Source organism: Colias philodice, chromosome 31 (genome assembly GCF_061535455.1).
Source record: "Colias philodice isolate Cphi_HAF_F1 chromosome 31, ilColPhil1 Martin Lab GWU primary, whole genome shotgun sequence".
In the NCBI taxonomy this organism is placed as follows: domain Eukaryota; kingdom Metazoa; phylum Arthropoda; class Insecta; order Lepidoptera; family Pieridae; genus Colias; species Colias philodice.
Window position 1 is genome coordinate 3,989,350 of NC_143116.1, and position 15,036 is coordinate 4,004,385.

Consider the following 15,036-nt stretch of genomic DNA (forward strand, 5'->3'; position numbering starts at 1 on the left):
CAACTTCACAGAAATACGTCGAATCACGCGTGGTAGGGATAAGAAAAAGATGGCGCGTAACGGAAAAATGTCACGCGTAACGATAAAATGTTACACTAAATTTTTTTCCAACCCCGATAAAGAAGTTTCACTTCAATTATGTTTTACAACGAAACCATGTAAGTAGGTACCATAATATCCAGTCTGTGGTCTGTATGACAAAAGAAATATGTACATACATACACTCGAAAAACCCTCTCTTACGCAGTCGGTTAATAAATAAAAATTTAAAAACATCGTAAATAGTCCGGGATACATCGCCCATTTTTGCAAGTGATTACTATCAAGCTAATTTTTCGTGAGTAGCTTTATTTTGATGAGATGCCCAATAATTTCATGTATGAAACTCTCGATTGTGGTAGCTACCAGAGGAAACAAGGATAAAATATTTTGATTTGATGGTTCTCAAATATTAATTACTAACTGAATGTTTTTTTTTTGTTCAATCTCAAGATAATTATCTAAATTATTCGAAAAAATATTTGTCCTACAAAATCAATGGTTTGATCAAAGAGTCCCCCTTTCCAATTTGTATCGATAACGAAGTCATCATAAATGATTACTAACAAGCTGATTTTTTTATTTTCACTTATTTAATACTTATATAATTCAACAGACATATTGTCCTACAAATTGCGTAATAAATATTTGAGAACCGTCAAATCAAAAATTTTTATCCTTGTTACCTCTGTAAGCTACCACAATCGAGAGTTTCGTACATTAAATTATTGGGCATCTCATCAAAATAAAGCTACTCACGAAAAATTAGCTTGATAGTAATCACTTGCAAAAATGGGCGATGTATCCCGGACTAAAAAGGTTAACACCACCTATCGACCTTGCCTCTCCAAATTAGCAGTCAATGACCCCATTAATGTGAAAAACATTTAAATTTTAAATAACTTGTTACACTAAAATGCGCAAAGCTTCTTTATAAATTTAAGTTTGTTTGTACTGTGTGCTTGTTGTTATGTAACGGCTGAAGCGATTTTGATGAATTTTTGTGTAAAGATAGATACTTTCGTAACGTATAATTCGAGATTACATTAATCATTTATCATCATCATCGATGCAATTCGAGACACAATACACTTAATTTAAAATCAATTATTTAGAGTAATTAACAAGCTAGAGGTTAACCTCTTCCGCTTTTAAAATCATCAAAATCGGTCCAGCCCTTCCATATGTAGAAAATCATATAAAAGTATATAAGCCAGTTATAATTTAAAACTTGTGTCAAATCAAACATCAAACAAGCTAATATATGTACTACAATGAACTTCGTTTCCAATAAAAATACACAATAAGGTCACAGGTCTGTACATATTTTAAAAATTTACGCGCCAATCGTTGAATAATTATTATTTAGTACCTAATTATAATCATTATTAAGTAACCATTGTTTTTATTGTATTTGTTTATTAATTTCAATTTTCAACCCTCCTCACCCCCTCAAGAGGTATGCATCTAGTAAAAAATAACTAGTTATTACTTTAAATTGGAAAATTTCAAGTACTTGCGTACCTAGTACAAAATATCTAATCTTCCTTTTAAATAACATACCCCCCCCCTCCCCTTTTAAAATTGTAAACAGCTATAAAGTTCATATGTTTTTGCTATCCTATACAGCTGCAGGCAAATCTTAATTATTAACTTAAGTTATCAACAAAAACATTGGCAATAACATCTAATATAATTAATTATTTAATATAAAAATTAAAAATTAAAATTCAACGCAATTGTTCATTTGAATTTAGAAAATAACCAAAAGTTATTTATTTGAGTACACTATAGCACAAAATCAACTGGACTGATGTTGATGCGATTTTCAAAATAATCCTGTTATCAAAAAGCACATTTTCTATATCAATCGCGAATCACTGAACTGATTTTGATGAAACTGAATGCAAATATTATAGAATTTGAGAAAGAACATGCTGCTTCTATCAGAATTCAGAACATACTTCAGGCTGAAATATGGCCTATTTTGCACAGATGTAGACACAGACTATAAGAACGATTCATATACTACTATTATAATAAAATTAAACCCTAAGAGCATCATAATGTGTATAGAAAACAACTTTAAACTATCAGTAATCAAAAAAATTATATAACATGAAAAACACGCAAAGACAATGCACAAAGTTAGCTTATAACTACGACTCACCTCTTGCGTCAGCTCATCCCCAGTATGATTCCCTTCATCTGGCTCCATCTTCACATCAGGAACATCGGATACATCCATCTCGCTCACACCACTAGAACTGGCCGTGAAACTTGTGCTCGCTCTCTCCCTCTTCACGTCAAGCACAAGCTCCTCTTCGAAAATTGGAGCTAGTTCGTATACTTCTGTGTCCAAAGGCGTATTCTCTAATAGATACTGTTCCAAGTTCTCTTGCTGCTGTTTAACGTCCAGATATTCCAGATCATTCCGTAGCTCTTTGACGTCATCGAACAGCTCTCCATAGTCTTGAAGATCGGCTAAATTCTGATGGAATACAGAATTAGGTTCGCCCAGTTCCAACTTCTCTGCTTTCGCCGTGAAATACGGTACGAAGTCATCGATAGCATTGTCACTGTATAGATCCTCATCCCTTTCCTTTTTCACAATGACATCTAGCATATCGTCTTGCTGTTCCTTTTTAATCATTTCTTCCGTATTATTGACCAGAAACTCGTTGACGTCGAACGACCGTGTGCCGATTTCCGCGAATATATCAGACTCAGTTCTGTTCTCGAAGAAATCCGCTGAGAGGGTAACAACTGCGTCCGGTTGAGGATCAGCATCTGTAGATTCCTCCTCTGTTATCTTGACTTCCTGGGCTACATTGTCGTCCGCCGCCACGGCGTCCTGCGAGTCATGTTGTTCCGTATCACTCGGCGGCACGGGTTGGACTGTGGTCGCGACGTTATTAACCAAATACGTGTGTATCGCCCGATTATGCCACATCCGGTCATTGTTCACCCGATAATTATATCGGCCGAGGGAGTTGAGCTCCTCGAAGAGCTGCCGCTCGTAGTTCACTAGTATGTTGTCCAGTGATTTCGGGTGAACGAATCTTGGTCTGATCAGCGTTCTGGCCTCCTGCTCGAGAGACCAATCAGACCCGTTGGATATATTCAGGCCAGTTAGCAACTGCTGCGTTTCTATCTCGAGGTACTCTTCCGGATTTGCCTTGAGAAGGCTTAAAACTAAAGCTAGGCGGAGCAGCTCGTCCCCGTAGAGTTTCTTTAAGGCGATCATCGTCACGGTCGCTGGTTGCTTAACGGTTATTCAGTCTTTTTATTATTTTGAGCACTAAAATACTGAGATCATTCACCCTTACGCCTTCGCTAGATACGAGTCCTTTTGCTGACTTTTACGGTTCTTCTCTTCCGTTTGTCAGGCGACATGTTGACACACTGTCACGATATTAGCACATTTTGCTTCACTTTTAAACACATTTTGCTAGAATGCATCGTCACTGACTCACTTGAGATTTTGCCAATTAGACCACTATAGGCCGTTGTATCTATTAAAATAGAATAAATATCCTTGAAGGGCTATCTTGAACAAAGAAACAGTTTTTACCTTACTTAAGCGTTATAGCGACAAGTATATGGCAATAATAATCAAGAACAAAAAGAACATTTGAATGTAAATCGAATAATTAACGGAGCTATCGCACGTTGAATTAAATTAACACTTGACTTTTAAATACATAATTAATCAGTACATTTAAAGAAAGCCAGTGCGCCCCATTAAAATTTTAAATAACTTACGAAACAAATTTATTTTCACAAACAACAACAGAAATTAAATTTCGAACGGCACACGAAATTAAAAATAATTTTATTTGAATACGCTTTTGCGCGCGAATTTGCACAGACGATAAATTCTTTGTTTAGAACGCGCGGGCCGCACGCCTGCAACGACGACCCGCAAACTACTGCGGCGTATACACGATCCTCGTTCGTCACACGTTCATTGACCAGAAACGTGTGTTTATTCTTTACAAATTGGACGCGAGTCGCTCGCGTCCGCCAAAATTTGAAAACAGAATTATAAAGTTATTACGCGCCAATTTTTTTTCTTTTTTCTCTCGAGCGTTGCATAAATATTTTTGGCTGTACGAACAAAGAGTTTCGTTGTATTGAGAAAATATGCCATAATTGCATATGTTATTTTTATAACTTTACGTTGAATTGAGCGTTGAGCTGTTAAAGAGTGTAATATGGATTGTTATTTATTATTATACATTGATAGATCTTCTTATATATAAAAATGAATCGCAAAATGTGTTGGTAAGCGCATAACTCGAGAACGGCTGAACCGATTTCGATAATTCTTTTTTTATTATATTCCTTGAAGTACGAGGATGGTTTTTATGTAGAGAAAACGTAAATATGTACCACGGGCGAAGCCGGGGCGGACCGCTAGTTTATAATAAAATTCAGTTGATTTATAGCAGCAGCCATAGATAAATTAACAGATGGTTCTTAGAGTCATAAACTGTTTTTAGTTTCAACCTTTTGAAGTATTATAATACTATTTTATAATATCTGTGGTGATACTTTATTTTATTTAGGATCATTAAAATAAAATTTACTCATATCATAAATACGACAAAAATTTGGATACTTTTTACTATCTACAAGAACAATGACACTCAAGCAAAAACAGTATTTTCCTACTAAAAGAATTTTAAACAAAATTCATTAGTTATGCATAAAAATGTAATTTTCCTTTCTTCGCTGCATTTAATCGCGCCAATTATTATAAAACACGGATAGCAATGCAAACCAATACTTCGTTTATATCACTTCATAATATAAAACAAAGTCGCTATATCTGTCTGTCTGTCTGTGTATTAAAACTACGCAACGGATTTTGATGCTGTTTTTTAATATATAGAGTAGTTTAAGAGGAAGGTTTTAGTATATAATTTATAAGGTTTTAGACAAAGCGGGCGAAGCCGGAAGAAAGCTAGTAGTCTACATTATATTGGTACTAGCTTTCCACCCGCGGCTTCGCCCGCGTTTTCAAAGAAAAACCCGCATAGTTTCCGTTCCCGTGGGATGTCCAGGATAATTGAATCCTATGTGTTAATCCGAGTTACCCTCTACATGTGTGCTTTTCATATAGTAATCGGTTCAGTAGTATTTGCGTGAAAGAGTAACAGACATACACACCTACACATACGCATACATCCATTCTCACAAACTTTCGCATTTATTATATTAGTAGTAAATAGAATAGGATTATCGACTTGTTTCTCGACCGATATACGATGAAATCATACGGTCTACAAATGAATCATTATTCATTATACATATGTTGACATTGGCACTATAAATATGAATAGTAATATAACATACGAGAGACCTAAATTATTGACTACACTGTGCCGCATGGTTTTACCCGCATTGCTCCGCTCCTATTGGTCTTAGCGTGATGATATATAGACTATAGCCTTCCTCGATAAATGGACTATCTAACAGTGAAAGAATTTTTCAAATCGGACCAGTAAGTTCCTGAGATTAGCGCGTTCAAACAAACAAACACACTCTTCAGCTTTATAATATTAGTACAGATTTCAAAGACTCTATAATCACACTACCAACCGGATTCTTATACCTGTTTGTAAAATGTATTTTTCAAACGCAATTGTAAGTGCAAAAAGTTGGGCGGGTTGCTTGTTATGGGTGTACACATAAAGTTTTAAGAATTCATCTATTTGAAAAAAAATGTATCTGGAATTTTATAAGTATTTTTTACGTACTCAGCGTATGCAAAACTATAACCTCCTTTGAGGTAAGTATACCAACAGTGGGACATCCTGTATATTGACTAGCTCGATCCTATAAATCGTCACTTTTAAAAATATAATGCTAAACTATATCTGTGGCAAATTGCATACAGATCCGATCAGCTGTTTATGCGTGAAGGAATAACAAACATACATCTATCCTCACAAACTTTCACTTTTATAATATTAACAGGAAGTGGGAAGTAAGATTATCAATACAATACATAATTTAATTTATTTTTTCAAATTCTTCATTATTTTTAAATTTTTATTATGAATGATTTTTTATTTGTAGTTGAGTTTAAAAATGTTCGTCTCTAAGCAAAAAAAATATTACAATAATGGCGTGATGTACAGATTTGCGATTCCACTTTCAAAATTTTTCGCGAACATAAAAAAAAAGAAAGCATAGATTGCACGCAGCCAGGGAAAGCGTTGTCTATTGTACTTTCGCGCCATTTCGTCGGCCATTTTAAGACGTAATCTATACTAATATTATAAAGCTGAAGAGTTTGTGTGTTTGAACGCGCTAATCTCGGGAACCACCGCGGCATTTGAAAAATTCCTTCGGTGTTAGATAGCCCATGTATCGAGGAAGGCTATAGGCTATATATCATCTAGGGAATGCAATCCCGATCCCGCGGGATCCCGATCTCGCGAGATCTCGTGTAATTTTTCGGGATCAATCCCGACGCATCATATGACGAGATCCCGTTCGAGATTGACGGGATTGGGCGGCAATGGTCAGCAACGCAACACACAACCACTCGGGGCGCAAGCTTTTCAATTTTTCCTAATTCCCTTGAAAAAAGCTTATTGTTTTGATTACCTAATTTACCTACGTTAATTTCCTTACAACCTGATTATTATTTAGTTGGTAAGATTAAAGAATAAAGCTTTTTATTTTCTTTCGAGTAATATGTTATTTTAGTTAACCTCACTAGGGGCCATCCATAAATTACGTCGCACGTTAATAGGGGGGGAGGGTATCATCTTTATGTGACATAATGTGACAAGGGGGAGGGGGGATCAAAAGCTTTGTGACGTGACATAATAAAACGAAACGAAATTTGTACGTGAGCAAAAAACTTTGAACAGAAAATTTTTAATATACCTACCTATATGTATTTAATATTTATTAATAATTTCGCACTCTCGCTATAAGATTATCTCTTACGCAACAGCCAACAACATTTAATTCCTAAAGTCATGTTGTAATGCAAGTGGGACACTAAAATTTACGATTTTTTAAATTTTGGATATTTAAGATTATTTAATAAGTAAAAATAAGTATGTAAATGAAAATAACTATTTTCTTTTGATTATTTTTAGATACATGCATAAGTTTGAAAAATGTGTGATATTCACATTAGGGGGGACGGGGTACTAAAAATGTGACAACCTGTGACAAGGAGGGGGAGAGGGGTTGAAAAGTTCTAAAATTCGCGTGACGTAATTTATGGATGGCCCCCTATCACAAACAAGCAGTTATTAGCTTTTTCAGTCATCTGAATTCAACATTTTTTTTTAATTAGACGGGATCCCGAAAATTCCGGGATCCCGCGGGATTGATATTTCTAATCCCGCGGGATCCCGAATTTGCAATCTCGAGTCGGGATTGCATTTCCTAATATCATCACGCTGACCAACAGGAGCGGAGCCACGCGGGTGAAATCGCGCGGCACAGCTAGTTAAATATAATCGTGTTTATGCATTGTTTTTTGTGTCATGGCTGCTGGCTGCAGTACGTTGATAATGTGTGTGATACATGTAAAGAAATGTGTACGTTATTTATGGTTGTTTATTTGCAAGGCACATAAAAGTTTTATTTTTTTTGACATATTTTTTATTGTATTTTAAGAATTGTTAACTTGTAAATTATTGTACTCTGGCTGGCTTATGCTGCCCGGCGTTGCGTGTATTGGAAAGTTATATCTATTAAAAAGTATTAAGTACTTAATCATTGTCTATTTAGTTACGGATTTTTGTGAAAATATATGAAGATACATTAATAAATTTTCCTGTCTCATTAATAAATGCAATTTTTCCACTACGAATACGAATTCTGCACTCATTCTCTGTAAAAAGCTTAAATAAATTTAAATCAACGTTTAGAAACATGACATTGAGCAAAATAAACATGTATTTTTGTCATCTTCAAAGGCATCCATCAGCTGCAGGCGAAATCAAAAAGCGATTAACGACCATAAACAAGCCAAAAATATAGAATGCAATGAACCGCCATTTTTTATCTGTGGCCGCGTCATTGGTGTGACATTAGATGCGTTATGGCGGGAACGAGAGTGTAAAAATAAAAGGATAATAATTTAATGGTTTATATGTGTACATAATATATGTATAAGTATGTACATACCTAATATATCAATAAAAATTAAAGATTTGTTTTATTCATCTAAATATCTGTTTCTACACGCTCCACTGGTCGGTTTGAATGCAGTTTTCACCAATTTAATATATAAAATATATATGACTAATTTGGCATTTTATCAAGAAAATAGCCGTACGCAAAAATTAGTACATATTAATTACCTACGATACATCTTTGTTTTTAGATATCATTTTTGCATCAGATACCTACCTAATTAAAGAAAAAAAAAACAGATAATAATCTTTATTTATTCGCATTTTTCCCGATTAAAAATACAATAAAAAATATCCGTGTTAATCAACCCTAGTCAAGGAAATATACTTTATTTTTACATTTATTTTCTAAGGTAATGAACTACAAAACGTGTATAATTAACGATAATTTATAATAGACTAGCTTTCCGCCCGCGGCTTCGGCCGCGTTTTGAAAGAAAAACCCGCATCATTCCCTATCCCGTGGGATGAAGCCTAACCTATGTGTTAATCCAAGTTAGGTAGTTACCTTCGGCCTCTATATGTGCGCTAAATTTCGAGGAAGGTGTTAGTCTTGTATTATAATTTATATTATATTAACTTTTAGACAAAGCGAGCGAAAACCACAAATTCAAAAAAATAGCGTATGTGCCGAGCACACATAAATCGACCTTGAAATTTTACTCTCAAGTCTCAACGCGCCAAGAAGTTTCACTTCAAATATACGCATCAAAATTCGTTGTGTACTTTTAAATATCTTCGTATACAGACAGACAGACGGAAGAGTCTTTGTACTATTATCTAGTGATAATACATAACATTAATCACCTAACTACAAATGTCATTGAACTTTATCGAAAAATTGTAGATTCGGCTGTTACCGCGCTTTACGTCACCGCCATCTTGTTTTTTCGCAAGGTTCAAGGTCGCGCCGGTCAGTGCGTTCGAAAATCTGGAAATCTATTTCGTGGTGCGGCGCGATGTTTTCAAGATTTTCGAACGAGAATAGTTTTTATTACATCTTAGACGCCCTTGACAGTGGCCGGATGACCTTTGAACGATTGCAATTTGCAACGCATTTTGAAATGTTGGATTGTGTTTTCAATAATGACTTTTAGTACCTATGTATTTGGTAGTTGATAGGTTGAGTGTCTTTTCGCTGTGAGAATGAACTTTCAACATTGAAATTGAATATAGGATAATAAGTAAAAAATCTTGATACTTTGTAACTTCACAGTTCACACTAAATCACAATGCAAAATTGTTTTATTCGTGTTAACTTAAGTATATTTGAATTTTATTTAAACTACAACCGATTCTTAAAGTCATTTCTACCACGAAGAATCGGCAAGAAACTACTAGTAAAGGACAAACTACTACTTATAAATACTTTTGCATTTATTAAAGAAACATGAGAATATCTAAAACATAAAGAGCATGTACGTATGTATGTTAAGGACAATATTCCAAACTACTGCACCTATTTCAATAATATTCTAGTATTATCAACAAGTAATAAATATAAAATAAGAATAAATTACATTTATCAAAACCTTTTATGAGAGACAAGTATTTACCTATTTTAGAATCATAAGGACGACTACCATTGAAGCAAGCAACGGTTAAGCCTAACCTTTTCTAACATAATATGATTTTATCTACTAATATTGTAAAGTTGAATAGTTTGTTTACCTGAACGCGCTAATCTCAGGAACCACGGGTCCGATTTGAAAAATTATTACAATATTAGATAGTTCATTAATCGAGGAAGGCAATAGCCTATATATCATCTGGCTTAGAACAATAGGAGCGGAGCAATGCGGGTGAAACCGCGGGCAGAAAAATCGTTGAAATAATTTTTGAAATCGCTCCAGTATTTCCTAAGATTAGCGCGTACAAACAAACTCTTAAGTTTTATATTATTAGTAGATAGTAGAACAGATGTTATCTGACCTCTTGGTTACACGACATAGTATATAAGTTGATAAACGAAATAATGATTGATTCAACACGCGCAAGTATCAACACCATATACGCGCTCTATACTTGTTTATGGTGCGTGGAGTTTTCCTTATTTGAACTATTAGGTCAAACATATGGTCTATGGTTTATACTTTATTATAGTTTATACTGTGTAATTACTAGATAGTTACAAAATTTTAAAGGCGACATACTTCTTTAAATTGAATAAGAAGCATTAGTTCCGATAACAGAAGACGTAATAAGTAGAACGTATTTTTAACATAAAACTAAAGCGCCTTTACTTTGTCAGAACTTGGCCGAATTAAAATGGGAAGCACGAGCTTTCAAATAAAAAAAGAATCATCAATATCAGTTCACCCAGTCGAAAGTATCGACAAAATACAGTCGAATTGAAAATCTCCTTTTTTTGAAATCGGTTGAAAATACATATTTAGAATTAGAACAGCATTTCGCAAACATTCACGCGAGCTGTCAACGTGAGATTTAAAATTCGAATCGCGGGACGAATTCGTTCGACAATTCAAATTAAACGGGGCCGTTATGAAATTCAAATTTCAAATGGCGAACGGGAAAATTCCAGAATTCGAAATTATTCTAGAACGCGTGTATCGAAACGAATATTATAATTAAAAAGGTGCAAGTACCAACACAACACCCGATTTGCGAAAACGACACACTACTGACGACATGATTCAACTCATGAGTCATGAAGTCAAGTAAAATGTGGCTAATTGACCTATGTGAAGTTGGCAACTGACTGAATAAAAATGAGTGTTTCTCAATTCTATTCGATTGTACTAGGTTTGTACCGGATTGTACCGCTATTTATTTCGTTTGTACCCCAAAGGGGTGGGGAGAAACATAGGGTCGTAGTTATATGGCAACTAACTGAATAAAAATGAGTGTTTCTCAATTCTATTCGATTGTACTAGGTTTGTACCGGATTGTACCGCTTTTTATTTTGTTTGTACCCCAAAGAGGTGGGGAGAAACATAGGGTCGTAGTTATATAGTTCTCTGCTAACTGAATAAAAATGAGTGTTTCTCAATTCTATTCGATTGTACTAGGTTTGTACCGGATTGTACCGCTTTTTATTTCGTTTGTACCCCAAAGAGGTGGGGAGAAACATAGGGTCGTAGTTATATAGTTCGCTGCTAACTGAATAAAAATGAGTGTTTCTCAATTCTATTCGATTGTACTAGGTTTGTACCGGATTGTACCGCTATTTATTTCGTTTGTACCCCAAAGGGGTGGGGAGAAACATAGGGTCGTAATTAAACTGAATAAAAATGAATGTTTCTCAATTCTATTCGATTGTACTAGGTTTGTACCGGATTGTACCGCTTTTTATTTCGTTTGTACCCCAAAGAGGTGGGGAGAAACATAGGGTCGTAGTTATATAGTTCGCTGCTAACTGAATAAAAATGAGTGTTTCTCAATTCTATTCGATTGTACTAGGTTTGTACCGGATGGTACCGCTTTTTATTTCGTTTGTACCCCAAAGAGGTGGGGAGAAACATAGGGTCGTAGTTATATAGTTTGCTGCTAACTGAATAAAAATGAGTGTTTTAGAAGTACAAAGTAATAGTGTGGTACAATCCGGTACAAACCTAGTACAATCGAATAGAATTGAGAAACATTCATTTTTATTCAGTTTAACTACGACCCTATGTTTCTCCCCACCCCTTTGGGGTACAAACGAAATAAATAGCGGTACAATCCGGTACAAACCTAGTACAATCGAATAGAATTGAGAAACACTCATTTTTATTCAGTTAGCAGCGAACTATATAACTACGACCCTATGTTTCTCCCCACCTCTTTGGGGTACAAACGAAATAAATAGCGGTACAATCCGGTACAAACCTAGTACAATCGAATAGAATTGAGAAACACTCATTTTTATTCAGTTAGCAGCGAACTATATAACTACGACCCTATGTTTCTCCCCACCTCTTTGGGGTACAAACGAAATAAAAAGCGGTACAATCCGGTACAAACCTAGTACAATCGAATAGAATTGAGAAACACTCATTTTTATTCAGTTAGCAGCGAACTATATAACTACGACCCTATGTTTCTCCCCACCTCTTTGGGGTACAAACGAAATAAAAAGCGGTACAATCCGGTACAAACCTAGTACAATCGAATAGAATTGAGAAACACTCATTTTTATTCAGTCAGTTGCCAACTTCACATAGGTGGCTAATTGGCCATATTTCGACGTGCCATTCCCCGTGCGCTGTATTTTAATTTTTAACCACTCTACTATTAATTTCAAGAGTTTGAGCGTGTTGTTAGTTTTTAAAACTAAGTAAGTAACAATTATTTACAATATAACTTCATTGCGTGTATTCATGGATACTGTCCTTTCTCTCATGGCCAGTTGGACTCACCTTCAAGCGATCAGGTGGTAAAGCGTCTAATAGCACGAACAATTTAATGATGGGTAAAAACTTAACAAAGGTTTTTAATATTTATGGTCTTTAAATATTGAACTTTGTGAAAGGCGTTTGATATTTTATAAAATACGGTTTAAGAAAATGTATGAAATCAAAAAGAACAAATATTTTGTCTGATTACCGAGTTCTTGAAAATATGTATCAATTTACAAAGATTCATAATTTTTTTTTCAGAAATATATTTTGTTGCAAATATACATGGGATAAAAAAATATTTTATGACTCAGTAAAACATATCACATAACTATGTGCGGAAAAATATTTAATAGGACAGAGATCGGATTTTATAATCTTAAAAAATCATTTTTTCAAAAATATAGCTGTTCGTCTGTTACGCTTTTACTAGCATAGCACTGATTTGGGTGAAATTTTGAATGAAAATAGTTGAAGACCTAGATTCAAAAATCTACTTTAAAAAACAGGCTTCAAATTCAAACCGGTTATATGTTTTTAGCGCGGAAAACCACGGGCACAACTAGGCTTAACTAATATCATAAACGTATAAGCATTAAGTAAGATTATGTTTTCATAGACCAAACGCTCACATTAGCGAATCGTTATATGCCGGCTGCGCGAAGCTAGAGAAGAAAACATGAATTATAAGGAAAAATTTTGCAAAAACAATTTTGGCGTTGTTATTAAAGTATTTTTTACGTGATCAGCTTATGCAAGACTACAAGCTCCTTCGCGCTTAGTATACCGATGGTGGGACACCCTGTATATATGAGCTATAGAAATACCTTTGGATTCGTCCGCGGGTAAAACCGCGTCGCACATCTCGTATACCTAAATATATAAACTTAAGTTCACATATTACTTATAAAGGGTAATTTTCACACATTTTGTATGTTCGTAAAATGCTTACCTTGGACTCTATTTTCACGCTTGCATAAAATGTATTTTCATAACGAATTCAGGGCGACTTTTAATACCTCGGACGAAATAAATCGTTTTTACAGTACGAAGGGAATCTGGATCACTTTTGACGTACGTATTTATTCGATAATTCCGAATTATAATTAAATTTAATAAATACGATTAAAAATAAATTGCGATCAATGACTTTTGACGGCGGCGTTAAAATTTAAATTTATAGTAGAGCCATTTTAATAGGCAACATTTGACAGTTCAACAAAATTCAACAACATAACCTAGTAACGACGACATAGAATAACATGATATTTCGTTTTGTTGTAACTGCACATTTGCTTAACTTTTTTCAATTACGATTACATATTTATAATAATTATGACCGATGCAACTAATTTTAGGATTTGATTTTACTGATAAACCATTCTAAACATAATAAACATTTTCTTATTTAAAGAACTGACGTCGCTACAATTTTGTGTTAATAAACCTTTTTTCTTTTTAAATACCAGAGACGTTACTCTAAAAATCGAAATCTGACATCTAGAATCGAATGCATTGATTACTTGGGAATAAAAATCATCATAAATTATTGACATGTATTTCAAGTTCGATTGACAAATGTTTCAAGTCCGTATCGATTAATTCGCTTTAATCGATGTTTTTAAGCAGGTTACCACCCTATGAAGATAAAATTGATAGACGTCAAATGTTGCCTATTAAATTGGCTCAACTATAGAAGAGATGCATTCGAGAATAGATTTTAAATAAATTTGGTGTTAATTATCTATGGTTCTATACTTACCATAGCTAATATTGAGGTATTTTTTATTAATAAAAAAAATCTATCCTAATGAATTCTGCAATATTTTTACTGTTTTTGTTTAAAGTTGGTACAAGGAAGGTTTTTATGGAGAGAAAACACGAAAAAGGGGCAATAAGGCAGACGGACGTCTGCCGGGTCAGTTAATTAATTTATTTATTTCATTTTTTCAGATTATCCAGCTATATAATTTTGATAAATAATGACCTTAAAACTATGATAAATAATATAGAAAGTTAATAATTCACACAAAAAATCAAACTTTGTGTCGTATCTTCTTGATTCAATAATTTATTATCTTTGCTTTGTCATAAGCTAACATTTTTGCTAAGTACCTACATATTTAATTATTTAGTATAATAGTTATCAGCTGTGGTTATTTATTTTTCCCATCATAATTTGATAACACGTCCTTGTTAATAAAAGTATTATTAAACTAATTTTTATGAACGTATCTAAAGTCCGTTTGGTAAAATATATATTTCGACCATGGTGATACGTAAACGTTTTACAAGTACCCGCATCATATCTAAAAATGGTTTTACACGAGTATGTATGTATGACCTCAAATGCGCTGTTCAAGGTGAGGTCGGCGAGAAATATTTCAACTGCCTCGTTGGCCGTTGCAACTTGCAGTTATTAAGAGAAATTGCGAGGACGTGTCATTTCTAATGTTTTTTGTGTTTTATTACCTGCCTACTGTGTA

At 34.2% G+C, this 15,036-nt stretch overlaps 1 protein-coding gene across 7 annotated transcripts in view; it reads right to left on the minus strand.

Moving 5' to 3' along the window:
• Window positions 1-15,036, minus strand: part of LOC149475215 (segmentation protein cap'n'collar-like) — a 131,375-nt gene that overhangs the window by 82,948 nt on the left and 33,391 nt on the right. Inside the window, exons 1-2 of one of the 7 annotated variants that reach the window (XM_089713559.1) lie at window positions 3,805-4,071; window positions 2,210-3,589 (exon numbers count right to left, since the gene is read on the minus strand). The exons of 1 other annotated variant lie outside the window; for it this stretch is intronic. In XM_089713559.1, the coding sequence (XP_089569685.1) occupies window positions 2,210-3,286 (1,077 nt within the window). In that variant the 5' untranslated portion in view covers window positions 3,287-3,589; window positions 3,805-4,071. Of the gene's footprint in view, window positions 1-2,209; window positions 3,590-3,804; window positions 4,072-15,036 lie in introns of those variants that run through there. 5 more of the 7 variants (XM_089713557.1, XM_089713554.1, XM_089713553.1 and 2 more) reach the window with 5 other exon arrangements.